The sequence below is a fragment of the Molothrus aeneus genome, chromosome 15 (assembly GCF_037042795.1).
Source record: "Molothrus aeneus isolate 106 chromosome 15, BPBGC_Maene_1.0, whole genome shotgun sequence".
Classification (NCBI taxonomy): Eukaryota; Metazoa; Chordata; class Aves; order Passeriformes; family Icteridae; genus Molothrus; species Molothrus aeneus.
In genome coordinates this window covers 3,577,268-3,600,761 of record NC_089660.1, presented here as the reverse complement: position 1 = coordinate 3,600,761, position 23,494 = coordinate 3,577,268, and the positions used below count along the sequence as shown (strand labels likewise).

General features: G+C 58.3%; 5 protein-coding genes across 5 annotated transcripts in view; 2 read left to right on the top strand and 3 right to left on the bottom strand.

Annotated features, from left to right (window-relative positions):
- Positions 1-12,130, top strand: part of NSD1 (nuclear receptor binding SET domain protein 1) — a 60,263-nt gene extending 48,133 nt beyond the window's left edge. Inside the window, exons 22-24 of the mRNA XM_066560433.1 lie at positions 183-387; positions 3,305-5,653; positions 6,957-12,130. Coding sequence (XP_066416530.1) covers positions 183-387; positions 3,305-5,652 — 2,553 coding nt within the window. The 3' untranslated portion in view covers position 5,653; positions 6,957-12,130. The remainder of the gene's footprint in view (positions 1-182; positions 388-3,304; positions 5,654-6,956) is intronic.
- A 75-nt stretch (positions 12,131-12,205) lies between these two features.
- On the bottom strand, positions 12,206-14,815 carry RAB24 (RAB24, member RAS oncogene family). The gene is made up of 8 exons (XM_066560436.1): positions 14,654-14,815; positions 14,212-14,280; positions 14,033-14,111; positions 13,842-13,909; positions 13,653-13,752; positions 13,239-13,289; positions 13,076-13,138; positions 12,206-12,620 (listed from the first exon to the last, which is right to left on the bottom strand). Exons 1-8 carry the CDS (start codon positions 14,768-14,770, stop codon positions 12,556-12,558), a joined length of 612 nt encoding a protein of 203 aa, XP_066416533.1. The 5' UTR covers positions 14,771-14,815; the 3' UTR covers positions 12,206-12,555.
- Positions 14,816-14,888: 73 nt separating this feature from the next.
- On the top strand, positions 14,889-16,672 carry PRELID1 (PRELI domain containing 1). The gene is made up of 5 exons (XM_066560127.1): positions 14,889-15,054; positions 15,289-15,514; positions 15,593-15,706; positions 15,925-16,003; positions 16,398-16,672. The coding sequence occupies exons 1-5, from the start codon at positions 14,963-14,965 to the stop codon at positions 16,532-16,534; spliced, it is 648 nt and encodes a 215-aa protein (XP_066416224.1). The 5' UTR covers positions 14,889-14,962; the 3' UTR covers positions 16,535-16,672.
- A 109-nt stretch (positions 16,673-16,781) lies between these two features.
- On the bottom strand, positions 16,782-18,169 carry MXD3 (MAX dimerization protein 3). Its single transcript, XM_066560231.1, has 5 exons — positions 18,012-18,169; positions 17,909-17,938; positions 17,693-17,807; positions 17,431-17,596; positions 16,782-17,348 (listed from the first exon to the last, which is right to left on the bottom strand). Exons 1-5 carry the CDS (start codon positions 18,164-18,166, stop codon positions 17,239-17,241), a joined length of 576 nt encoding a protein of 191 aa, XP_066416328.1. The 5' UTR covers positions 18,167-18,169; the 3' UTR covers positions 16,782-17,238.
- A 975-nt stretch (positions 18,170-19,144) lies between these two features.
- On the bottom strand, positions 19,145-21,825 carry LOC136563188 (lateral signaling target protein 2 homolog). The gene is made up of 11 exons (XM_066560427.1): positions 21,731-21,825; positions 21,519-21,656; positions 21,223-21,425; positions 21,051-21,140; positions 20,854-20,943; positions 20,640-20,741; positions 20,081-20,550; positions 19,859-19,972; positions 19,604-19,702; positions 19,356-19,468; positions 19,145-19,276 (listed from the first exon to the last, which is right to left on the bottom strand). Exons 2-11 carry the CDS (start codon positions 21,624-21,626, stop codon positions 19,145-19,147), a joined length of 1,521 nt encoding a protein of 506 aa, XP_066416524.1. The 5' UTR covers positions 21,627-21,656; positions 21,731-21,825.
- Positions 21,826-23,494: the final 1,669 nt, after the last annotated feature.

Here is a 23,494-nt window from a genome sequence, read left to right as displayed (position 1 = left end):
TCAAAATAACTGGGAGCTATTTGCTGTAGTAACTTGGCTGCCAAATACCAAGCAGCACTAGACATGCAGCACAGGTCTCAGGTATAGCTGGCAGTGGGATTTGTGTCAGCAGGGTTTGCAGCAGCAAGGGAGCAGATGGATGGGCCAGAGCCCTGTGTTAACCAACATCTTTTCACCCCCAGAGCCAGCCCAGCCTGAGCGAGGAGAAGTCCAAGAAGCTCAAGAGGCGGCCGCAGATGAAGCGCAGGTCGCAGGCGGAGGTGATGAAGGAGCGGGAGGATGAGTGCTTCAGCTGTGGGGATGGAGGGCAGCTGGTCTCCTGTAAGAAGTCAGGCTGCCCCAAGGTGTACCATGCTGACTGCCTCAACCTGACCAAGAGACCTGCAGGTCAGTGCTCTGCACAGCTGGGCTCTGCTTGGCTCACAGTGTTGGCTGTGGGTGCCCTGGGTGCTGCTCGTGACCTTGCACTCTATTCACAGCCTCTTAACTTTTAGAGAAATCTTTCTCACTTGAGCAGATCTTGGTGCCCAACCAACCCAGCCCTGGTTTGCGCCCTACTGTGACTGCAAAAAGTTGCTGAAGGGGGAGTTGGTCCTTGCCTAAGAGATGGTGCTTGTGAACTGACCCCATTCTTGGGGCCTAGCAGAGCATAATCCCAACAATACCTGAAGTATTGGTCATCACACTGGCTGTTTTCCCAAAGTTGAAGACAGTTGTGAGATCACTGGTGAGGAGAAGCACTATTGGAAAATAGGAGTTAGAAAAGAATCTCTTAAATGCCTGAATAGCCATTAGTTCATGCATAAGAGAACAGTACCAAAGCATATTCTAGTTTGTGGTGAAATTAGGGCAAAAATTTGAAATAAAAAAATACTCAAAAAGTACAGTCCAGCCTCCAGCCTGTTCTCCTGCTTTCCATTTGCAAAGTCTCTCCTAACAGCCTGACTTAAAAACACTAAGGATTGCCAGCTCTCTGATACGTTTTTTTACATAGTGGAAGATTGTTGTCTCAGTCCTTTTCCGGCTTGTACAAACATAGCCTCAAGTTTTTATTCTTGATCTACTCTGGACTGTGTCCCACTTGCCTACACATTTTTTTTTAAACTGGAATCAAGTATTTTAACAGCACTGCAGCCGAGGCCTTACTTACTCTGACAGAAGGGAATAATTACATTTTGTTTTTTACATAAAATTTCTTCAGAAATAATGTTTTACTTGTTTTGTAAAAATAACTTATATTGATGTGATGTTGATGGTTTGCTTTATCCTTCTTGAGTTTTCATCTTGATCCTTTCCTCATATTTATTTCTTCCTTTTGCAATCCTGTTTTGCACCTGTCTAATTACACCTTGTTGGTGCAAGAGCATTTGTCCACTTTAAATTCTGAGCCTGTCCAACTGGATTTTTGCAGTCCCTTACAGGCTTGATGTTATCTACCTGTATCTGTAAGAATATTTGCTGTTCTGCTTTCAGAAATTTAAATTATTGTACAGATTAAAATACATTCCTGAAGGGTGTAATTTGAAATGCCTTCTCAGTTTGCCACAAGACCATTAATAACTGGTTTTAGAGAATGATTTTCAGTCAATTGTAGCAATTTTACACTTTTTACACGTAGCCAGTGATTTTCATAGCCTGCTCCTTGGAGTATCATTCAGGACATGAAAGGTTCAGCACTTTCTACTTCAAATGTTTCCTCTGCCATGGGCATTGCTGTCAAGTAATTGGAATTTCCTGCTTGTTTGCATGTTTGCTAATTGTGTGATCTTACTTCCAAGAGCTCTGGGCTGTCCCTGGAGAGGGTGCTTATTCATTAGACCTTTTTTTCCTGTCAAAGACCATTAGAGTGGTTTGAAAGGATTTATCCTTTCTGCAACAAAGGAGCAGGTTTTGACTTTTTTTATTTTCCATCTGTACAAATGACCTCTATAAGAATGGTCCCAGGGTCTTTGCATGTTGTGTGGCTCTCTGGGATGCTGCTGGTGCAGGGGGAGCAGTGACAGCCTGTGCTGCAGCACCATGAGCCAGGAACAGGGGAGACCATGGGAAGTGTTAAACATCCTCACTTGGAAAAAAATGCTGAAAATTTGGAAAAGACACACAAGAGCAGCGTGCATATTTTGAGACTGGAACAGAAGCCTTGGACTGGCTTCAAAGGAGGGGAAAAACTGACTACATGTTGCCTTCAACTCCAGGGGAAAAGCAGCGTGAGAGAGGGGAGTGGAGAGCTGCTGTTGCACAGGTCCAGGGAGCAATGCCCACAGCTGCTCAGTGCTGTGCTGCAGGAACCAGACTCCCTGGAAAGGAGCTGTAGCCACAGGTCTGTGGGCTTGGTTCAGGCAGGCTGGGAAGTGCTCTGGCCTGGCTGGTGTCTGTGGTTGCCCTTTGGCTCAGAGCTCTGTGCCAGGGCTGCTCTGCAAGGAGCTGCTCCCCACAGCAAGGCAGGGAGCAGGAGAGATGGGGGATGTAAGGTGCTGGGAGAGCACAGAGGCAGGAGGGGTATTTGGAAAAAGATCTTTGCTCATCCTGTGGTCAGGAGCTCAGCGTGTACCTGGTTGTGTCCATGAACTGGAAGCATTTGGTAGAGCCAGACACAACCTTGGCTGAGGGAGCAGGAAGCTGAGCCAGTGAGGTCATCTACAAGCGAGAAAAGCAGCAGTCTCTGAAGTGTAATGTTGTATTTTGCCTGCTGGTGGTATTGGTACTGAGGGGCAGTAGGTTGTGTGAAGATGGAGCTGCTGGGGGAGCAGCTTTGTTTTATCGTAGCCATACATGGCCAGAGGTTAAGGATGTGCCTTTGGGTTCAGAGACAATAGAAACTTAGCCCTTGTGATCACTGCTCTCTCACTTCTTCTTTCTAAAAAACAGGAAGGGAGGTTTTTGACCCAGAATTAAAAGATGAATCTGACATGTTAGCTTAAAAAGTCCTTTGGGTGTTGTGCGCAGATAACTGCTGCTGTTTTCTATGAAAGTCAGAGCTACAGAGATGTGCAAACTGGGGATGTCTGCTCCTCTCTGGACACCTCTGTTGGTTAGTGCTGTGCAGGAGCCAGATGGGCTTTTGGTCTGAGCTGATGTGGCTTGTGTTTGTCATGATTATCGTTGCCCTTGCTGCTTCTGAGGATGCAGATTCATGTTAATTGCCTGTCAAGCTAAGGCAGAAACTGAAGAGGATGTGTAGAATTGTATGTGGGTATTACAGGAGTGTTCTCACTTTCCCCTGAACTCCCTTTGCAGCAGGCCTTTGTCTCTTGCCCTTGTCCCACTCCTAAGGTGTGTCTTTTCTCCCATGTCCGTGCTGCAGGAAAGTGGGAGTGCCCCTGGCATCAGTGTGACGTGTGTGGTAAGGAAGCAGCTTCGTTCTGTGAGATGTGCCCCAGGTCCTTCTGCAAGCAGCACCGGGAAGGAATGCTCTTCATCTCCAAGCTGGATGGACGATTATGCTGCACAGAGCATGATCCCTGTGGGCCTCACCCTCTAGAGCCAGGAGAAATTCGTGAGTATGCACCTCCCATAGAAGGCCTGACTAACGGCGAGGACACCCAGCCACCAGAGCAGGTGCCTGCAGAAACAGAGGCAGACACAGACCTGAGTGTTCAGCCCCTGGACAGCCTACCTCAGTCTGTGGCCCTCAGACTGCAGTCACCAGAAAAGCCCCCTGCTACCCTAGCGCTGAGGCTGCCTTCTTCAGACAAGCCCCCCACCACCCTTGCCCTGAGGTTGCAGCCATCAAACAAGCCCCCCACCACCCTGGCCCTCAGGCTACCTTCACCAGACAAACCACCTGCCACCCTGGCTCTGAGACTGCCACCGTCAAATAAACCCCCCGCCACCTTGTCACTGAGGCTGAAGCCATCCAATAAACCCTCCACCACCCTCTCACTACGGCTTCAGCCTTCGGACAAACCTCCCACCACCCTGTCGCTCCGCCTGCAGCCATCAGACAAGCCCCAGGCTGCCCTGTCCCTGCGGCTGCAGTCAGAGAAGCAGCCCATCATTGTAGCACTGCGGCCTCAGCAGCCCGACAAACCTCCCAGCAACGCGGTGCTCTGGCCGCTGGACGAGTCCTCCAGTGACGCCTCGCAGCCTCAGCTGCCGAGCAAATCTCCTCCAGGATCACCTCAGTCCCCACTGGATGAGTCACTTGTTACTGCTGCTGACCTGCAGCTCCAGCTGGCAGATGAGACTCCTGATGCCCCCGAGGTTTTAGAGTTATCGGACAAGTCCCTCATTGACAGCAGGGCGCAGCAGCCCGAGCTGCTGGATGAGTTCCCCGTGAAATGCCTGCCTCCTCCACTGTCTGACAGACTCCTGGCCACGGTGGGCATGCTGCAGTCCCAGGCAGAGGATGAGCCTCCCGAGGCCGATCAGCTCCAGCCACTGGATGACTCCTCTGCCCAGAGTCCACAGCCACAGGCTGTGCAAGAGGCTTCCAGCTCTGTGGTGACGCAGGTCCCAGAACTGGAGATGGCTTCCAGTCCTGAGGTGCTGTGGTCTATTTCCGTTGAAAAAGTCCCAGACTCCCCAGTCTCACGGATCCTGCCCTCAGAGAAGGCTCCTGGATCAGCAGTACCACAATCCACACCTCTAGAAAAGGCTTCCTTCTCTGGGGCAGTGCGGGTCCCAGACACAGAGAAGTCTCCCAGCTCTGGGTCACCCCATCCCCTGCCTCCAGAGAAGGCTGCTGATTTGGGTATGCCTCAGATCCTGCCCACAGAGAAGGCTCCCAGCTCAGGGTTGCCATGGCCCCTGTCTCCAGAGAAGGCCCCTGGCTCCCGGTCACCGCACGTCCTGCCCACGGAGAAGGGTCTCAGCTCAGGGGCCCTTCGGGTCCCGCTCACACAGAAGTCTCTCTCCCCCGGGGTGCTGCGACCCCTTCCTCCAGAGAAGGCTGCTGACTCCGGGGCCCTGCGGGTTCTTCCTTTGGAAAAGGCTCTCAGCTCTGGGGTGTCTCGGCCTCAGCTCTTGGAGAGGCCTCTCACTCTTACAGCCCCATGGCCTCAGGCATCGGATAAGCTGGCTCCTGCTGTGGCTCCTCGGCCTCAGGCCTCAGACAAGCCTCTGGCTGCATCAGCTCCGAGGCTGTTGCTGTCGGAGAAGGCGCTGCGTCCCGTCGACCAGAACGCTCAGCTGAAGGAGAGAGGAGCCCCAGCCATGGAGCTGAGTCCCCAGCAGAAAGAGAGGACCATGTTAGCTGGGGAGCAAATCTCTTGGTCTGCTGGGAAGGTGGTGACACAGGTCGGACAAGTACCTTGGCCTACAGAGAAACTACAGACGCACGAGCAAAGCCACTGGTCCACCATGAAAACGCTGACGCCTGCGGAGCAGCCTTCCCGGACAGCAGAGAAACTACCAGAGCCCACCCTTCAGCCCAGCTGGGAAGTGGCCTCAGCCCCCTCGGAGCAGAGCCCGTGGACATCAGAGAGATTGTGTGCATTCGAGCAGACCCCTCGGCCAGCCAGGGAAGCGCCGGTGCCCCCGGAGCAGATGCAGTGGCTTGTCACGAACGTTCAGACAATTGATCAGATTGCTTGGCTGAGTGGAAAAGCACAGACTCCTCGGGGGCAGGACCCTTTGCCTGAACAAAACACAGCGCTAGCCCATAACCAGGATTCTGTCTGTCGTGAGTTGGCTGACTCAGAGCCAAAGTGAGGTTGGTGAATATGGGAGGCAGGTTTCAGTCGATTAATGTTTAGGGAGGGGGAATCTTTGTTTTGTTTTTTTTATTCACTTCCCTGAGCCCGGCCCCTAACCCATGCACATCCCATCCATATTCTCTTGTGACGTGAGCAAGGACATTCTCTTAAATCTGAGTCTGGCCCAGCCAAAGGGAGAGAGCATCCGTGACCTTTTCCTCTTCCTTTTACAAATGGTAAAGCTGAAATAAAGAGTCCACTCTGGGTAAAAATCTCCAATTCCATTGAAATGGTCACATTACTGATCCAGCGTGTTCAAGCTCCAGGTTTGATTTGTAGGTGGGTTCCTAGGCACAGCCAGGGCCTTGCTCTTGTTACTGCATTTAAAGAAAGTGGATCAGTCAGTCTGCCCTGGCACTGGAGATGTTTCAGGGATCATGTGGTGAGCAGTCAGGTGTGTGTCCTTGCTAGACTCCAGAAGCAGGGAAGGGATTTCATGTCACCTGCCCAGGTCTCTGTCCATGCAGGGCGTTGCTTTACGAGGTTTGTCCGTGTGTTTACTGGGACATGCTGTGTGTGTGGTTTGCTCTAGGGCAGGGATCATCTCCAGTGAGATGGGAGAGGAGCTCCTGCACTTGCTCAGTGCAGTTTTCTCCAGCAATAGGCAGTATCCATTCAGGCTCCTTTTTTACAGAGCTGCAACTGGCCAGGCCCAAGAAGCGAGCAATCTGGAGGAAGTCAGGAAAAAGAGAGATCTTGGAAGAAGTCATCTGGGAGTTTTTCATTCTTGTGTCTTAATCCTTTAGCACAGGACACACGGAGTGTTTTCCTGCACTTGACAACGTAGTGACCCATAAAGCAGCAATAGCACAGCAGAGTGGGTTCCTGGAGGTGCTGAGCACTGCCCTGCCAGGGGGACAGTGCTCCCTTTCAAATTTCCATCCAGTCTCTTCTAGACCTGTGTTGTCAGCGTGAGCCAGCGGACTGAGCAGTCCTTTCTCCCTTTGCCTCAGATGTGTTCAGAACATGTTCCCATCACACCTGGTGTTGCCAGCAGCAAGCCAAGCCTGTCCTGCTCACTGCGCAGAGGCAAGGGTGCCGTAGCTGGATCGGGACCCATCTCAACACCTTCCCCTTGTGTAGCTTCTGGCTTAACTCTTCTACAACCAAAGGAGACTTGAATTAACTGGACTGTGTTGGTGTGCATGTGTGTGTGTGTGCGCGTGTGCGTCCATCCAACTGAATTGTAGTTCTCACACTGGAACACGGTGGGCTCCAGCAGCTGCCTGGCTTTCTTTTTTTCTCTTCTCCCTTTTACAGTGAAGGCGATGTTTAGTACCTGGTGGTCATCGGGCTGGTGTCCAGACTAGGCCTGCTGAAAGCCGTTCACTCAAGCGTTGAGGCAGAAGTTGGTGTGGCTGTGGTGCTCGTGGGGCAGGCAGTAGAGTCCCAGGGACCTGCAGCATCTCGTGACCACCGGCACCCTCGCAGGCAGGAGGAGGACAGACCTCCTCTGGTGGCACTGCCTGGCCTGGATAGGGTTGGTGTCCTGCCGAGGAAACGCGGCTGACCAGCTTTTTCCCACTCTCACAACACATTACCTCTGTAATTACCTGAGCTCCACCGATCTGGGGCCGCAGCCTCGGATCTCCGTGCCGCCGCCAGACCCTTGCGCAGCTCCAGTGTGTGTATCCTTCTCCTTCCAGGCAGATCCACAGCCCCTCCCCAGGAAGGGAGAATTCAGCCTCATGCTGACCTCCTTCCTCTGACATGGGAGCAGGTCCTTGTTCCCACCTGGCTTGCAAGTGCCTGCTGCTCCCAGAGCAGACAGTCATGAGCTTTGCAGTTTTCTATGAAGGGAGGCAGACACCTGTACCGAGACAAATCCTGATCCATTCTCCTTTCCTGATGTGTGCACCCTGAGACAACGTCCTGCTGTAAAGGCCGGGTGTGCTGGGCACAAGGGGACATTACCAGTGCTATCTCTTCTCTAGTCCGAATCATTTCAGATCCTTTGTAGAATAGCTCACAACTTGGAAAAGCTTTATGGCTTATGGAAACTTACTTGTTTAATGTTGTTTTTTTTTTTTCCGGGAAGACTGGCAGGTCAGTTCCTGCTTGCTGCTGAAACTAGGGAAATGCAAGCAGCTTGCATTTCTGCGTGACTCCTCCACAAAGGGAATCAGGACAACTCAGATCCATTGAGAGAGAAGATTACCTTAAGGGCATTCATTAAGGTTTTTAAACAAAAATTAAAAAAAAAAAATATGGCGTTCAGTATATTAAGTATTTATCATGTGTGAGAAGGAAAATAAATCTTGAATTTACATTTATAAACCTTCCCATGAGCTGGACTTAGTCATGTAGATTGTGTAAGTAGGGTTTCCTCAGTGCCAGCGCCCAGCTAGCTCCCACTGTAACCAGAGAGGTCTTTGCACTGCTCTGTCCACCTCCGCTTCGCATTGTCACGTGTTAACTAGTTACTTGTTTCATGAAAAAATAAACTGTGAATATTTTTGGTGCAGGCTTTTTTAAATCTGTAAAATGGAGAAGTTCTCAGTGAATTCTCACAAGAGCAGGTTTGAAAAAAATCACTTCTATAAATCGCGGGCTCACGTGGCAGGGTGAGGCTCACAGCAGCAGCCGCCCTTCATGCCAGCAGGTGCTTACCCAAAAGCTTGTTTGGAGCAGTGAACGTGGATTAAACCTTTGCATGGCATTTTCCACAGCCTACTTTGTTGCAGCTGCTGTACCCTGTCTCTCTTCTTGTCTCCCTTTTCCACAAGGATCCAGGTTTCTGGCTTCTTATCTTGCAGCTGCTGTTGGGAAGTTGAGTTCAGCTTAGCTCGGAGGCTGCTTGGCAAAACTGGTGTTGAGGAACTTCATTGAAGGAGGAAGCCAGGGAGCTGCTCTTCCCTCTTTGCTCTTGCTGGAGCCTTGAGTGGTGCTCTGTCAGATCAGGAGGGCTTTTCAGAGGGAGTTGTGGTGCTTTTGGGAGTTTCTGGGCTTTTCTGGGTCACGTAGACAAGGCTTGATCAGCTGTAGAGAGAGGTCCCAGCAGCCCTGCCCTTCTCCAGCCTGCCCTCAGCAAGGGAGCATGAGCTGGGGAACAGCTTCAGGCAGCAAAACCCTTGTGAAGGAAATGTGGGCATCTTCTGTACTCAAGGTGACTCAGTGTGGTGGCAGCTGGCAGCACTGCCTTGGAGGAGGAGAGGGACATGTCTGTGTTGAAGCAGTTGGGTTTGTTTGCTGCCATTTGTTGCTGCCTTCAGAATTCAGCCAGTTTGAATCACGAGGGATTTTAAAAGTAGAGGGTAGAGGCAAAGTAACCCATACCCCTGGCAGACTGTGGGAGACACTGCTGCAGCCTCCTGCTGGGCTCAGACCTGTGCAACAGCTCCATGCCAAGGCTGTGATGCTCTCTTGCTGTGTTGGAGGGATCCAGTCACCTGGTCACTTAGTCCTGGGTCAGCCCTAATTGCACCCCAGGTGGGTGAGAGGTGACTCCTGTGTTGATTCACTGCTGTGGAGCACTGTAGAGGGAGAATCAAGGGTGTAATTATCTCTGTCCCTTCCCTGGTGTCCCACGATGGCTCACAGGAATTTTCCAGACTCATTCCTGGTAGGAGTAGCTCACTCTTCCCATTTCTGAAGGGGATGCAGGCTCTGCTCCTGTGTGAACACTTTGTTGGTCAACATCCCTGCTGCCAGTTTACCTGCTGCCCCTGCTCAGAGCAGTGGGCTGAGGTCAGCAATGGGCTGTGGCCTCCACCCCACTGGGGGACCCACTTCAGTGGGCAGGAGAGTCCCAGGTGCCCTTTGGTGACAGAGGAGCTCTGATGAGGGGTAACAGCAAGGTCTGGGCCTTGTGCCCTGTCGGGATGAGGGTTACAGAGGAGGAGCCAGCACAGGACGTGTGGGATGTGTGGGCAGGATGGGGGGGAGCAGGCACAGGCCACTGTTCTGTGTGGCTTGTCCCATCTTCCCCAGTGCCCACTGTCAGCCAGGGCTCTGGTGAATCTAGCAGGAGAGTTATGACTGTAAGGAATAATCAACTCACCTACTGCACGTCTCCAGATGCAAATTAGCTCATGGTAGCTTGCTTTATTGCTGTTTTCCAGTTAAACTTTTCCTATTTAACAAAAAAAAGCTCCACAGGAACCAGAGTCACTCCAATACACAAAGCATCTGGGTGGTACTGTGGGAGCACGTGTTAATTCAGGGTTAAACCCCTGCAGGCAGAGGCTCTGAAGGTGTGGCTGGTGTTAAAGTTCGAGAGATAGGAGAGATGATTGAATGTAAAGGACATTAAAGAACTAAGGTGAGACAGTGCATCTGCTAGAAAAGCTTCAGCTTAGTTTCACAGAAAACAAAAACGGAAGAGAAAGAAAAAGCAGCCCTAACGTTGATGCTCTTGGCCTCTGTTCGCCCTGAGCATGCTCTGGGTGTGCCCAGCTCGTATCTGGACACCACGGCCAATGTTGTGACAGAGCAGGGGGAGTTTGAGAAACTTCAGACCTTCAACACCTTCTGTTTATTTTTAATTTCAGCCTTAACTTCTGATTTTGCTTGATGTTTGGAATAATTGTAACCTGCTTGTAATGTGCTTTGCCCTAAATTACTGATGAGGCTTTTGGCCTTTGCTAGCCAGTGAGTGTTAAAGCAAAGTGGCAAATCGTGCAGCTACTCTGAAAGTATGGGGGGGATGCTGTGTTTGATCTCCCAGGCTTTGCCCGTGCTAATTACCCACCCTCCTGTGATAGTGATAACGCTGGTGGCAGCATTTGAAGCCAGGGCTGCTCCTCCTGCAGCAGCACAGTTGGGCTGATGGGTGCTTGGGGCTCCCAGGGCCTGGGACACGGGACACTGGAGCTTGGGGACTGCTCTGCCACGTGCCTGGCTTCAGCAGGAGTCTCACCTGTGGGTTGGCAGTGCCCTTGCTTATCAGGAGATGGGAGGATGCAAGATTCCTGCTCCGGGTCCTACAAAACAAAAGTGATGTAAGCAAAGTTTGGTGCTGGGGGAACAGGACAGGTTGTGTGAGCTCGGGCTGGAGGAGCAGCAGTGATGGACAGTCCCTACAGCACTGAATCTACCTCCTAGGGAAATCTGAGAAATGGGTGTTGCTATGGCCTATTTCAAGGTAAAGTTTTAATCATGTTTGCCCTTGGCAAAGCCCTTGGGCTATTGTGGTGCTATTGTAAACCGTTGGCAGCTTAGCACAGTAGGGCTGGACTCACGGCTCCTGGCCCACGAGCTGGGGCTTCTTGGCCAGCTGATCCCATCCCCCTGGAGCTGGGGCCGGGCTTCAGCACTCCTTGTGACTAAAACAGGACAAGGAGTGACTCGGTTCCTTCAGTTTATGGTGGTTTTGAGATTAAACCAGTGTGCCACTGAGCCCCTGGGGAGCCCATGGAGCCATGTGAAGCAAGCAGGCATCCGCTACTGCATGTTCTTCGTGTCCGTTTGGTACTGAGCTGGTTTCAGTTTTTGTTTCTTTTTCTGATGTTTCCGAGTTGTTGACTTCAAGGAACTGGGTTTTGTGTATTTTTTGTAGACACTGGGAACTTGTTAAAAGGAAAAGCAGCAAGCACCGGGAGGCTCGAGGTGGAGCGTGGCTGGAGCTGAGGGTGGCCCCGGCTGGTGTGGGTGGGAGGTGAGATGTGAGATGTGTTGGCAGCAGGGGGGCAGGCAGGGAGTGGCTCTCCCTGCGAGGGGCCCTGGAAGCCTTTCAGCCGTGGTGCTCCCAGCCCTGCATATCCATGGTGCTGAGCTCACTGCCCCACCAGCCTGCTCACCCCCAAGACACTGACCATGCTGGGCACCGTGCCTTGCTGGTAATGTCCCCTGCCACCCTCCAGCACTGTGTGCTCCTAGCTGGGGTCCTGGCTGCCAGCTGGCTGAGGGCCCTGGGGAGGGGGGCTGCCCACTGCCCCTTCCTCACTTCCCAGGGACATGGGGGGCCACTCATGGCAGCAGCATAACTCGTGCTGGAGCCATGAGTGAGAGGTTTCCTTGTGGGAAGAACCTTGGTGTGAGCAGCCCCACGCTGCCTTCCTTCCCCGCTGAGGTCTGCTGCCCACGGGGTGGCAGCAAATGGGGGTGCCCCAGAGGGTCCTGTTCTGCAGGCTCAGGCAGAGGGAAACACATCAGGAGTCAAGGATCCTAGCCAAGGCAGAGGCCAGCACCAGAGCACTGCAGGGAGGACAAAGGGATGCTCAGCCCTGGCCAGGAGTCAGTTGTAAGAAGGAATGCCAGAGCAGGTGAGAGTAAACTACATATTTCCAGCATGTATATTATTTTTAGAAGAGGGAGAGGGGAGAGTCTTGGACCATTGATTACTTTCATTTTGCTCCCCTTAGACTGTTGGCTGTGTATGTGAAACTTATCATGAAAAGAGGGTTGCCCTGCCCAGGTGCTCCCAGAACATGTACTGTAATTCTTTGTATATAGAAGAAAAATTACTGTAAAGTAAAGTTTAACTTTACTCTCGATGTCCTCTTGTGGTTTGTCTTGCTGAGTGGGGGGAGGCAGGGAAGGGAGAGCCCCGAGGGCCTCGCGCGCAGGGGTACGGCTCAGACCACAACGCGTTTTATTTACATTGTACACCTCGAGAGAAGACGCTTAAATAAATCTGCAAAGAATCGAGCATCTCTGAGAGAATAAGTTACTGGCCACCGCTGGGCCACCACAGCTCCCACAAACACCACAAGTGGCAGAGAGGGGGTGCCCAGAGTGACAGTCCATGGTTCCTGGCACTGCACGGCAGCACTGGGCCGCTCTGTGTGCCAGGAGAGCAGTCCGGAGGCTGGGCTGCGGCCAGGCCCAACAGCTAAAACACAGCAGGTAAAAACCCAGAGGAGTCCAGTGAGTGCCAGCTGCCCGTCCGGCAGCAGCAATTCCCTTTTGGCACAGGGGCTCAGTGGTGGCAGCAGCTGTAGAAGTAGGGACTGTTCCTCTGGTTCAGGTTGACACCCTTGTCCTCTGGAAGAGAGCAGGAGCAGCAGGCTGCTGGCACATCCACGCCACCAAAGCTGCTGGGCACAGGTGTGGGCCCCGCCAGGTGCCCTGGGGAGGGTTTGGTGCCCCGTGGAGAAGTGCTGAGGTTCAGGGTCATGGCACGGCTCACACAACATGGCCCAGCCCAGGGCAGGAGGCACAGCCAGGCTGAGCACACCTGGGCAGGCCTGGTCCTGCAGCCCAGCAAGGCTCCTGGCTCCTGGCTGCCAAAGGCCACCATGAGCCAGCTGCGTGGATGTGCTGAGCCTGGCCTGAGCAGGCAGGAGGATGCTGTGATGGAACTCAAACTCCGTGAGACAATCCCTGGCACGGAGCCACAGCAGCCCCAAGGGAAGCACTGCCAGACCCCCAGAGCTCATGCTCTGCACCCAGAGGCACAGGGAAGGGTGCCTGGGGAGGGACAGGTCCTGCCTACTCACCTGTCATCACCTGGAAGGCGGAGAAGTTGACATAGTCCTCAGCCACTTTTTGGAACAGCTCATCTGGGGGCAGAGGAGGCATGGCAGGTGTGGGTGCCCCCCTGCCAGGCAGAGCCCCCAGCCCTGCTCAGCCAGGACACGGCCCCAGCCAGGAGCTACTCACCCACGCTCTGGCCCGTTTTACTGGAGGTCTCAAAGAGGTCTGCTTTGATCTCTGAAATGAGGGCCCAGGTTGGCACTTGCTGCAGGTTCAGCAGATACAGCTCCATGGGCATGTCTGCCCCCAGAGTCACCCCTTGGGCACAGCTGCTGACAGCAGGCTGGCAGGGACACAGGGCAGGGCTGCCGGCCCCTTGGCCCAGCTGGCCCCATGCCTGCCCCTGTCAGGACACGCCGTGCCCAGGGAGGTCCCTGGCAGAGCCCGTGCCTCACCATACAGGGAGCCCTGGTGCCATTGGATCTGCTGTGGGCCCACGGCAAGGGCAGAGCTCCTCGTGTGGGAACAGCAGCTCAATCCTCCCTCACTCCCCACCCGCTCAAAGCTCCCGAGCCCGGGAAGGGCCAGCACCGGCCGTACCATCAGCGTAGTCCTGCACGTCGTGGAAGTCAACCCCCCTCTTCCTCCTGTCCTCCTCCAGCAGATCGCTCTTGGTGCCACACAGGTAGATCCGGCAGCCCTGCGGCAGGAACAGGGTTGGGAGGGTTGGTCCCCACCACCACCCCCCTGGTGCTCTGGGGAGGCTTCACAGCCCCCAGACCCCCATACCTCCTCACAGTTCTGCAGCTCGTTCACCCAGAACTTGGCTCGCTCGAAGCTGCCACTGTCGGTGAGATCTGGGGAGAGCAATCCGGGTCTGCTGACACTGCCCCTCAGTGCCCGACCCACCGGTGTCACCACCCCGGCCCGGGCCCTTTGCAGCCAGCAGCTCCTTCCCATTCCATTCTCCGTGCCCTTACCGTAGCAGACCACGGCAGCCCGGGCTCCCCGGTAGTAGATGCGGCTCATGGCCTCATAGCGCTCCGAGCCTGCCGTGTCCTGGGGGCGACAGGCAGGTGACGGGGGTCGGAGGGTCCCAGGGTCCCTCACCAGGGGTTGCCAGGGATGTCAGCAGGCACAGACCTCGCCCCGCACTTACCCAGATACCCAGGGTCACGGTCTGGTCCCCCACGGTCATCACCTTGGCCACAAAAGCGGCTCCGATCGTCTGCAAGCGAAGCAAGAGGAACGGTGGGAAACCGGCCCGGGCATGCGGGGGCATCTGTCCGGAAAACACGGTGGAAACCGGCGCAGGGATACGGGGGAATTCACCCCGGGGCGTGCGGAAAGAGGCTGAGGACACGCGGGGACCGACCCGCGGGGGCGGGAGGGATGTGGCGGGTCCCAGCCCGGACACGGCGGGGACAACGCGAGGGGACGCCGTCCCAGAGACGTGGGTGGCAGCATCCCGGGGACACGGCGCGGAAACGGGGAGACCACGGGCAGGATGCGGGGGTGCCACGCGAGGTGCTCATCCCGGGGAGGCGAGGGAGAGGCGGGGGCGCCATGCCGGGGCCGCGCGGGGCCGGTGTGTCACTCACGTTCTGGTAGGGCCCGGCGCGGAAGCGGCCGTGGGCGCAGCGCTCCACGAGGCTGCTCTTGCCCACCCCCTCCTGCCCCAGCAGCACCACCTTGGCGTCCACCCGCCTCCCGCTCATCCTCGCGCCGCCGCCGCCGCGGGGCGGGGCCGCACCGGCCGGGGCGGGGCCGGAACCGGGCGGGGCGGGACCGGAACCGGGCGGGGCGTGCCGGAAGTGCGCAGTGCGGAGCGGAAGCGCGCGGCGGGGCGGGGCGGGGCGCGCGGGCCGCATGGCGGCCGCCCAGCAGGCGCGGGCCTGAGCGGCGGCCCCATGGGGAAATACTGCGCCAGCCTGGGCGTCCTCAAGGGGCCCTGGGACCAGGTGTTCGCCGCCTTCTGGCAGCGCTACCCCAACCCCTACAGGTGCGCCGGGGCTCTCCGCGGCCCCTTCCGCCGCTCGGTCCCACCTGGGATCGGTGCCACGCCCGGTCCCCAGCCCAGCCCGTTCCCCGGGGGTCCCGCGGGCTCCAGCCGGCGGGGATGGGTGTCCCGCACCACCGGTGCCCTCCCTGCCTTAATCGCTCAGTTCCTGACGATTGCCAGCCCCGGGGGAGAGCTGGCGAGGAGCAGGGCGTGATGTTTCCTTCCCTATTTTAGCAAACATGTCCTGACCGAAGACATCGTGCACCGGGAGGTAACGCCGGACCACAAGCTGCTCTCTCGGCGGCTCCTGACCAAGACCAACCGGATGCCGCGTTGGGCAGAGCGCTTCTTCCCAGCCAATGTCGCCCACTCCGTCTACATCCTGGAGGACTCTATCGTGGACCCCAAGAACCGAACCATGACCACATTCACCTGGAACATCAACCACGCTCGTCTCATGGTAGGTGCTGGGCTGGGCGGGTGTGGGGGGGCTGGAGGGGACCCAGCAGTGCCCACGGCCGGGCTGTGCCTCGTGCAGGTGGTGGAGGAGCGCTGCGAGTACCGGGTGAACCCCGAGAACAGCAACTGGACCGAGGTCAAGCGGGAAGCCTGGGTATCCTCCAGCCTTTTCGGCGTCTCGCGGGCCATCCAGGTGAGCTCAAGCAGTAAAGCTGCTGCTCGCCCCTGCTCTACCCTTTCCTTTTGCTGGTTTTACACCCTTTCCCTTTGTTTCCCCCCATCCTCATGAGCTCTTGAGGCACCCAGAACCATCACTGTGAAAGTCACTCTGATTTTTCAAGCTTTTTTCACACAAAGCCCCAGGGGCTGTGTGTGACAGGGCTCACACCTTCACTGACTTTTCTCTTGCAGGAGTTTGGTCTGGCCAGGTTCAAAAGCAACGTGACCAAGAGCACTAAGGGATTTGAATATGTGCTAGCAAAAATGCAAGGTGGGCACCAAGGGCAGGCTGGGGCTGACCGGGATGGGTCTCTTGGAGTTAGAGGTCATACTGGGAACACTCCAGTCCATAGGCAGGTTGTTGCTTGAACTAATCTGACTGTGAAATCCTCACCCCTTGCCTTTGCCCTGTGTCTTGGCACAGCCTGCTCTTCCCTGAGTGGATCAGGCCAGCAGTGATTGCAGAGCTGGGCAAGGGTGTTGTGCAGGCAGGAGGGGGTGGAACGTGGTGACAGTCACGCCCCTGTGGTTCCCCTTTGGACGTGCCCTGACCTGCTGGGGGCAGGAACGCCAGGCTCATCTTCCTCCCCATGTGGGGAAGTGCCTGGGTGGCAGGGCCGGTCTGGCCGGCACTCCTGTGGGGGTTAATGGCTTCCATGTTGTAGGAGAAGCTCCATCCAAAACACTGGTGGAGACAGCCAAGGAAGCAACCGAGAAAGCCAAGGAAACAGCTCTGGCTGCTACAGAGAAAGCCAAGGACCTGGCAAGCAAGGCAGCCACCAAGAAGAAGCAGTACGTGTGAGGGGCCAGCTGCACCAGGACAGATAGGAGACTCCTTAGATTTTATATTTTTAAAGAAACTGTATAAGTCTGACAATCAGCTGCTGCTTGACCCTTTCTGAGATGTAATTATCATTAAAGAATCTCCTCCCACCTCTGATTTGGCTGAGGCTGGCCTGGCTAGAGCAGAGCCCAGGGTTGCTCTGCACTCTGGGGGTGAAGCCTTCTGCAGGGAAGACACAGGCCAGGGTTTTACCAAGTGCCTTTACTATAAAAGTGTTGGGTCTGTACAAGAGAGCGGGGTGGCTGCAGGAGCATGAAGGGAGGTTCCTTAATGCACTCGTTTCCCCTTCCTGGCGCTCCAGGGGCAGGAGAACCTTCCTGTAGTCATGTCTGCAGTGGGCAGCACTGTCCCATACCCACATCAGGCAGCCCCCAGACTGCCCGTGGGTGCACAGGGGGAGGCAGGAGAGTGTCCTCAGTGACAGCTGGGCCTTCTTCCAGCACCTCTTCCAGTGCCTTGTGATGCACAGCGGGTGCCACAGCGCAGTGCCAGCCCCATGCACCCAGTGCCACAGCCAGTGCCACCCGGCTGTGGGGGGGTAAGGCCGAACTCTTGCCCCTATCTGTGGCCTCTTAGCCTGGCAGCTGTGCTGAGGCTGGCCGGGGCTGGGTTTCCAGCAGGAAGGAGGTGGGCAGGCAGTGCAGGGAAGGCAGCGGGCGCCGTCAGGAGGCGGGGCTGTGGGGGCTGGAGTAGCTGTGGTCCCTCCCGGTGCCAAAGCCGGGCAGCAGGTCCCCGCTGAACACCACACCATCCACCTCTACCTCGGCATCCTCTGGGCACGGGGGAAGGCCGGGTCAGGCCCTTGGCTGCTTTCCCTCCCTGCCCACCCTCATTCTTTCTTTTCCCTTCCTTACCTTCCTCGGAGGGCTCTGAGAGCTGGGAGGAGTCCAGGCTGTCAGCCCGTGCCCGTTCCCCATCGGCGGGCAAGAGCAGCGATTCCAGCCGCCGCTGCAGGCTCCGCTGCCGGTCCCGCAGCCGGTCCTTGGCCCTTCGTGCCCTCAGTTCCTGCTCCTCCAGCCTCTGTGGGGGCCCGGTGAGCCATGAGCGGGGGCCGAGCTGGGCGGCCCTGTTGCCACACAGGAACCTCCCGACCCTGCCGGTGCCACCACCCCTCACCTGGATGTGGAGCCGGGCACGGTGCAGGAGGCTCAGCGTGGTGGAACGGGCCGGCCCCACGCCCAGCGGTACCTGCTGCTTCAGCCGCTCCAGGCAGCACCGGAGCTGGGCTCTCCTGCGGCCGGGCACGGCGGGAACGACACGGGGGTCAGCCACGGAGAGGCACGGAGGCTCTACCACCCCCTACCCCGCCGCTCTCCCCCCACGCCCCCGTACCTGTGCTTCTCCAGCGCGTTGTGCACCGACCTGCGGGAGAGACCCGGGTGATCAGCACCGCCGCCACCGCCCGCCGCCGTCCACCCACCCATCCACCGCTCACCTGACGCTGCCCACGGCCCGGCGCGACGGCGCGGGGCAGAGAGCGGCGTAGCCGTGCTCGGCCCCGGCCAGGCCGAGCGGGTGCCGGTGCTCGCGGTGCTCCAGGAACTCGGCCGCCTGCAGCAGCACCTGGATGCGGCTGCCCGCGGGCTCCATGGCGGGAGGCTGGGGGGGCCGCGGGCCGCGCGCTCATTGGCTGCGGGGCGCCCCGCGCCGCTGACGTCACCTCGGCGGGCAAACAAATTCAGGCGGGAAAGCGCGTGCTTCAAATTTGAATCGGCGGGAGGGGACGGCGCGGGCCACGCCCCCCATGCCCGGGCCACGCCCCCCATGCCCAGGCCACGCCCGTGTCGGTGTTTAAGCAATTCTCACCCCTGAGCCACGCCCCCCAAAGGCCACGCCCCCAGAGAGGTGCGCCCGCCCACGCGCGCGCCCGGGCACGCGCGGGGCGCGGCGCGCCCGTGTCTGCCCGTGCGGGAGCGCGCACGCCCCGCTGCCCCAGGACCTCGTCCCCCGCCCCACCGAGCCCACGGGTGTCCCCACACCAGCCGCGCTCACCAGCGCGCCCGGGATCGCCGCGGCGCAGCGCCACACGGCCCAGACAGACGGGTTTATTATCTGTTTATTAAAATCCATGGGGTGGAGGCGATAAGGAGGGAAGGGGAGGGCCGGGCCCCAGCTCCCGGGCACGGCACAGCACGGCACGGGCGGCCCCGGGGCACCCGCTGTCATGTGAGGGCTCTTTGCACCTTCTCAGGCCAGGCCCCGAGGGGAGACTCTGCCCCGGGCCCAACAGCAGCCAAAGTTCACCTGAAAAAAAACCACCACGAAGCACATTTCCAGCCGGGGGGCAGGTGCACGGCAGCGGCAGGCAGCTCACCCAAAGCAGGGCAGGCCACGGTGCACCAGAAGAGAAGGTCCTGCGCCCACCATCACTCCGCACGGGCTGCCACCGTGTGTGGGGTCCTGCCCCTGTGCACCGGGGGGAGCCTAACGCCAGGTGGGGGGGTCCTGCCACCATGCCCACCGAGCTCTGAGGACAGCCACGGGGCCGAGGTGCTGCCCTGCAGCCCCGGAGCGGCCCTGGGCACCCAGCTGTGCGGCTCCTGCAGTGCAGATCGGGCAGAGGGGCTCTCACTGGCTCCGGGCACAGCGGGATGAGGGCGGGAGGTGTGTGCTGTAGCAGTGGGTGCAGACACGTACGGGTTTGCTCTGGCTGTAGAAGGGCAGCACTGCGGTATTCGGTGAGCAGCGGGCACAGAAGATCTGCCAAGGGACCAGAGAAGGGCTGAGCAGAGCTGGGTCCCCCAGTGACCCCACATGTCCCATCCCAGCCCTGTCCTACCTTCCCACAGCTGCGGCAGTGGTGCCGGCGGCGCAGCAGGGTGAAGGGCGAGCGGCAGGCAGAGCACTGGCTGCATGTGCTGTCCGGCACCCACTCGGGCAGGGACCGGGCACCTGCTGGGCAAAACATCGGTAAAAACCCCTCAGCCTGGCTCCCCTCACAGCCAGACCCCCCAAGGCAGGATTGGGCAGGACCAGCCCCAGCCTCACACCCTGCCCCAGAGGCACAGCACCTGGGCAGCCCCTCACCTGCCCTCTGGAGCCTGGCAGCCTCTGCAGGGCGGGAGCACAGCGGGCAGTCAGCCACACGAGGAGCATCTGTCACACAGGAGTCACCATCTTTCTCTTCTGTGGGGACAAAGGTTGTGGCCCAGCCAAGCTGGAGCTGGGCAGGCACGATGGCCACGTTTTTCCCAAGCCTAGGGCTGTGGCCTTGTCTCACCAGGGATGAGCAATGGGCAGGGCAGAGAGGAGCAGTCCCACATGTCCCTGGGGATTACTCACTGCTGTCACTTTGCTCCTTCGAGGGCTCCGCCTGCGAGCACACAATCTTGAAGACCGTTTTCAAGATGCTTCGCATGTCACTGGCAAAGTTGGTCTGGAGCTGATCGGCCACCCCTGCAGCAGGAGGGTGGGGGATCAGGGTGCTGGGGGGATCAGGGTGCTGGGGGGTATCAGGGTGCTGGGGGTATCAGGGTGCTGGGGGTTGACTTGGGGGTCACTCACCCGAGATGCAGACAAAGAGGGTGTGCAGCATGTCCTTGGTGCTGCTGTAGCGGGAGCGCAGCTCCGAGCAGCGGGCACCAGGGGCGGCACTGACCCCCACCCCTGGGCTGCTCCCAAGGGGCTGGGGGCTGCGCAGGGAGGAGGTGACCATTATACCAGGGATGGTGTGAGATATCCCTGTCCCAGTGGACAGGGATTTGCTATCTTGGCCCACTGCACACCCCTGCTGCCAGTCAGTGCCCAGGTCATCCACTGCACTGGGGGGTCCCAGTTGTGTCGTGCAGGTGGGGAGTGCTTGGGTGGCATTAGGGACCTCCAGAAGACTGAAGGGAGCAGGAGGGTCCACACTGGGCACAGCTGCCCCCCAGGCTGGGGGGGCCTCTGGACTGCAGGGATCCTCCTGTTCAGCTGTGCACAGGCTCCTCTCCAGCAGGCAGAGCTCCTCTGCTGACAGCACCCGCAACAGGTCCCTGCAGCGAGGGGTTGGCATCAGCTCCATGTCAGTGTCAGGGCCCCACTGCTGCCCCACAGCCCTGCCCAGCGCTCCCCCATTGCACACCTGATCTTCTTCAGGAGGTTGTAGAAGGGGCTGAAGACCCGGGACATCTCCTCAGGGCTCCGCTCCAGGCTGAGGGGTCCCTCGGGGTAGATGAGGAGACCACTGTGAGGGGACAGAGCCCAGCTCATGTCAGGGGTTGCCTGGGACCCCAAGTCCCCATGAAGAGAAGGGGCTGGTACAGGACAAGGAACATACCAGGGGCTGCTGCACCCACCTGATAATGGCCAGGCGAGGGATGGTGAACATCAGCAGTGGCTCATAGCCATCGATCATCTCCTGGGTCAGGTAGCCCAGGTGCAGTGCTCTGGGGACACACAGACACCCTTACAGGGATCTGAGCCAAGGGAGGCTGCCCATCCTTGGGGCTGGAGTCCTTGCAGCCCCCACCTGACACAGAGCGCCCTCACTCACCGCTCCACTGTCTCACAGAAGAGCACGATGATCTCCTGCTGCCTGTAGATCTCATCAGGAGACTTCACTGCCACCAGAGAGGACACGTAGCTGGAGAGACGGGGAGACTGTGAGGCCCCTACAGCCCTGGAACAGCCCACCACGACCCCAGCAGCCTCACCCTGCCCCTTACCTCAGCTCAAACTCTGCAAAGAGCCGGTCGAATTGGATGAGCACAGCCCGGACAGGCTCTGGATAGGAGTTGGGCTGGCTCAGGCTTTGCTCCCGCAGCACTGTCCGGACCAGCTCCAGGCTGCACAGCAGATTCCTGGCCTTGGGCCGCAGCTGTGCCCCATCTGACTCCTCCATCTCCAGGAAGGTCCCAGCCAGGAGACACTGCCGGGACAGGGACTGTCAGCAGCCAGCACCCAAGGCAATGCCTGTCCCCAGGGTCAGCTCACGGTGGGGTGTCCATGGCCCCGGGCTCACCTCGGCAGCAAACAGCATATGGTTCCCCAAGTTGTCCACCAAGAGCTCCTCAGGGAACTTGACCAGGTAGTCGCGGCTGTGCCGCTGCGTGGGGATGCACTCCTCCATGATGCGCTCCAGGACGGCCAGCAGATGAGCCTGGGGACGGCAGGGGTGTCACCTGCAGCCTCCCGGGGGACCACGTGACAGCGAGGTCCGGGCTGGCCCCGTACCTGGCTGAGGTGGAGCTGGTTGAGGAGCACCAGGTACTGCTGCGGATCCAGCTCGGCGTCCAGCCCGTTGATCTCGGCCACCACCCGTGTCACCCTCTCGTCGGCAAAGAAGAACTGGGAGAGCAGGCGTGGGTCGGAGCGCTGCGGGAAGGGCAGAGGGGCGATTGATGGTGGGGGCACCCTGCATCTCCACGTGCTGCTCCAGCGGGATCCCAAACCTCCCGTTCCCACAGCCGTGGGGGGACCGGACCCCACGGATCCACGAACACCTATTGGAACAGGTACGTGGGACCTCCCACGGCAGCTTTGGCTCCTCCTGGGGAGCGCCGCCCTCCCCACCCACCCGTGCCTCAGTTTCCCCGGGGGCAGAGCAGGATGAACAAGCTCAGCCGCATCCCGGCAGCTTTGGAACCGATCCGTGCGTGGCTGTAAACACCGGGAAAGGTCCCCGGGAGTCCCCCCGCTTCCTCCTCCCTCTCCACCAGAGGGTCCCCGGCCGCCCCCACTGCTCCCGGGATGGCCGCAGCTCCTGGATCGCCCCGACGGGCTCGTCCGGGGGCTCCGCCGGTCCCGGGCGCAGGGAGGGCGGCCCGGTTCGACCCTCCCCGGTCTCACCTTGGGTCGGCGGAGCCATCGGCGGAGGGCAGCGGGCAGCATGGCGCGTCCCGCAGCTCTGCCGCCGCCCGGCTCCCCGCGCCCGCCGCTCGCCGACGGGGCGGGTCGGCACCGGGCACCGCCCGGGGGGCGGATCGGAACGGGTCCGCCCAGTCCCGGCACCGGGACGACCCGTCCCGCTCCTCGACGGACCGGTTCTCTGTGATGGGAAGGGTGAGGGTGCGTCTGCCGTGGGGCGGGATGGGTTTCACCGCCGGCTTTCCTTCCCGGTCTTGGTTCCCGTCTCAAATTCCCGACTGCATCCCCGGCTATCCTCCCCCGGTTCCTCTCTCCAACAGCCCAATAATCCGTGGACAGGGACACCCCAGCGCTTCCCACAGCATTCCCGGAGTGATGGGGAACACCGGGAGAAGCACCCGCAGGCATCGTTACTGTGCAGGGCATGGGGAGTGGAGCGGGTAATGCAGTGGGAAGGGGATAAAGTGGCCCCTCGGTGGGACAAAGAGGAACCAAGTGGCCAAGAAGAGGTGCCGGGGGGTATTCGGGGTGTTGGCCACAGCAAACCACCCCGGCTGTGCCAAAGGACGTGTTTGCTCCAGACCTGGCACTGCTGGCCACAGGATGTGGGTGCCGATAATTCAGGTGGCTGGAAGCCTAATGGGGTGGAATCATGGGTAAAGAATCCGTGGAGGATGGTTGAACAAACACGGCAGTGGCACCTCCTCGGCTTCAGAAAGTCCCTGCGTCATGGCAGTGCCCCGGCTGTGCTGGATGGGTGCAGGCGTGGGACTGGCCCCGCTGTTGGGGCTCACTGTGTACCCCACAGGCTGCAGCTCTGTTTTCAGCCATGTCCTGGTTCCCCTGGATGGGGATCCCTGAGCACACAGGGAGAGTGAGATTGGAGCCCTGCTTGTCCTACAGGTCCCCACAGATCTGGGCACAACAATAAAAGAAGAATAAAGCTATTAGAGAGTGTCCAAAGGAGGCTGCAAAGAGTCTAGAGGGGAAGTCACATGAAAAGCTGCTGAAGTCCCTTGGTCTGTTCAGTCTGGAGAAGAGGAGACTGAGGAGAGACCTCATTATGGGCTGCAGTGTCTTCAGGAGGGGCAGCCGAGGGCAGCTCCAATCTCTGCTCTCTGTGGTAGTAAC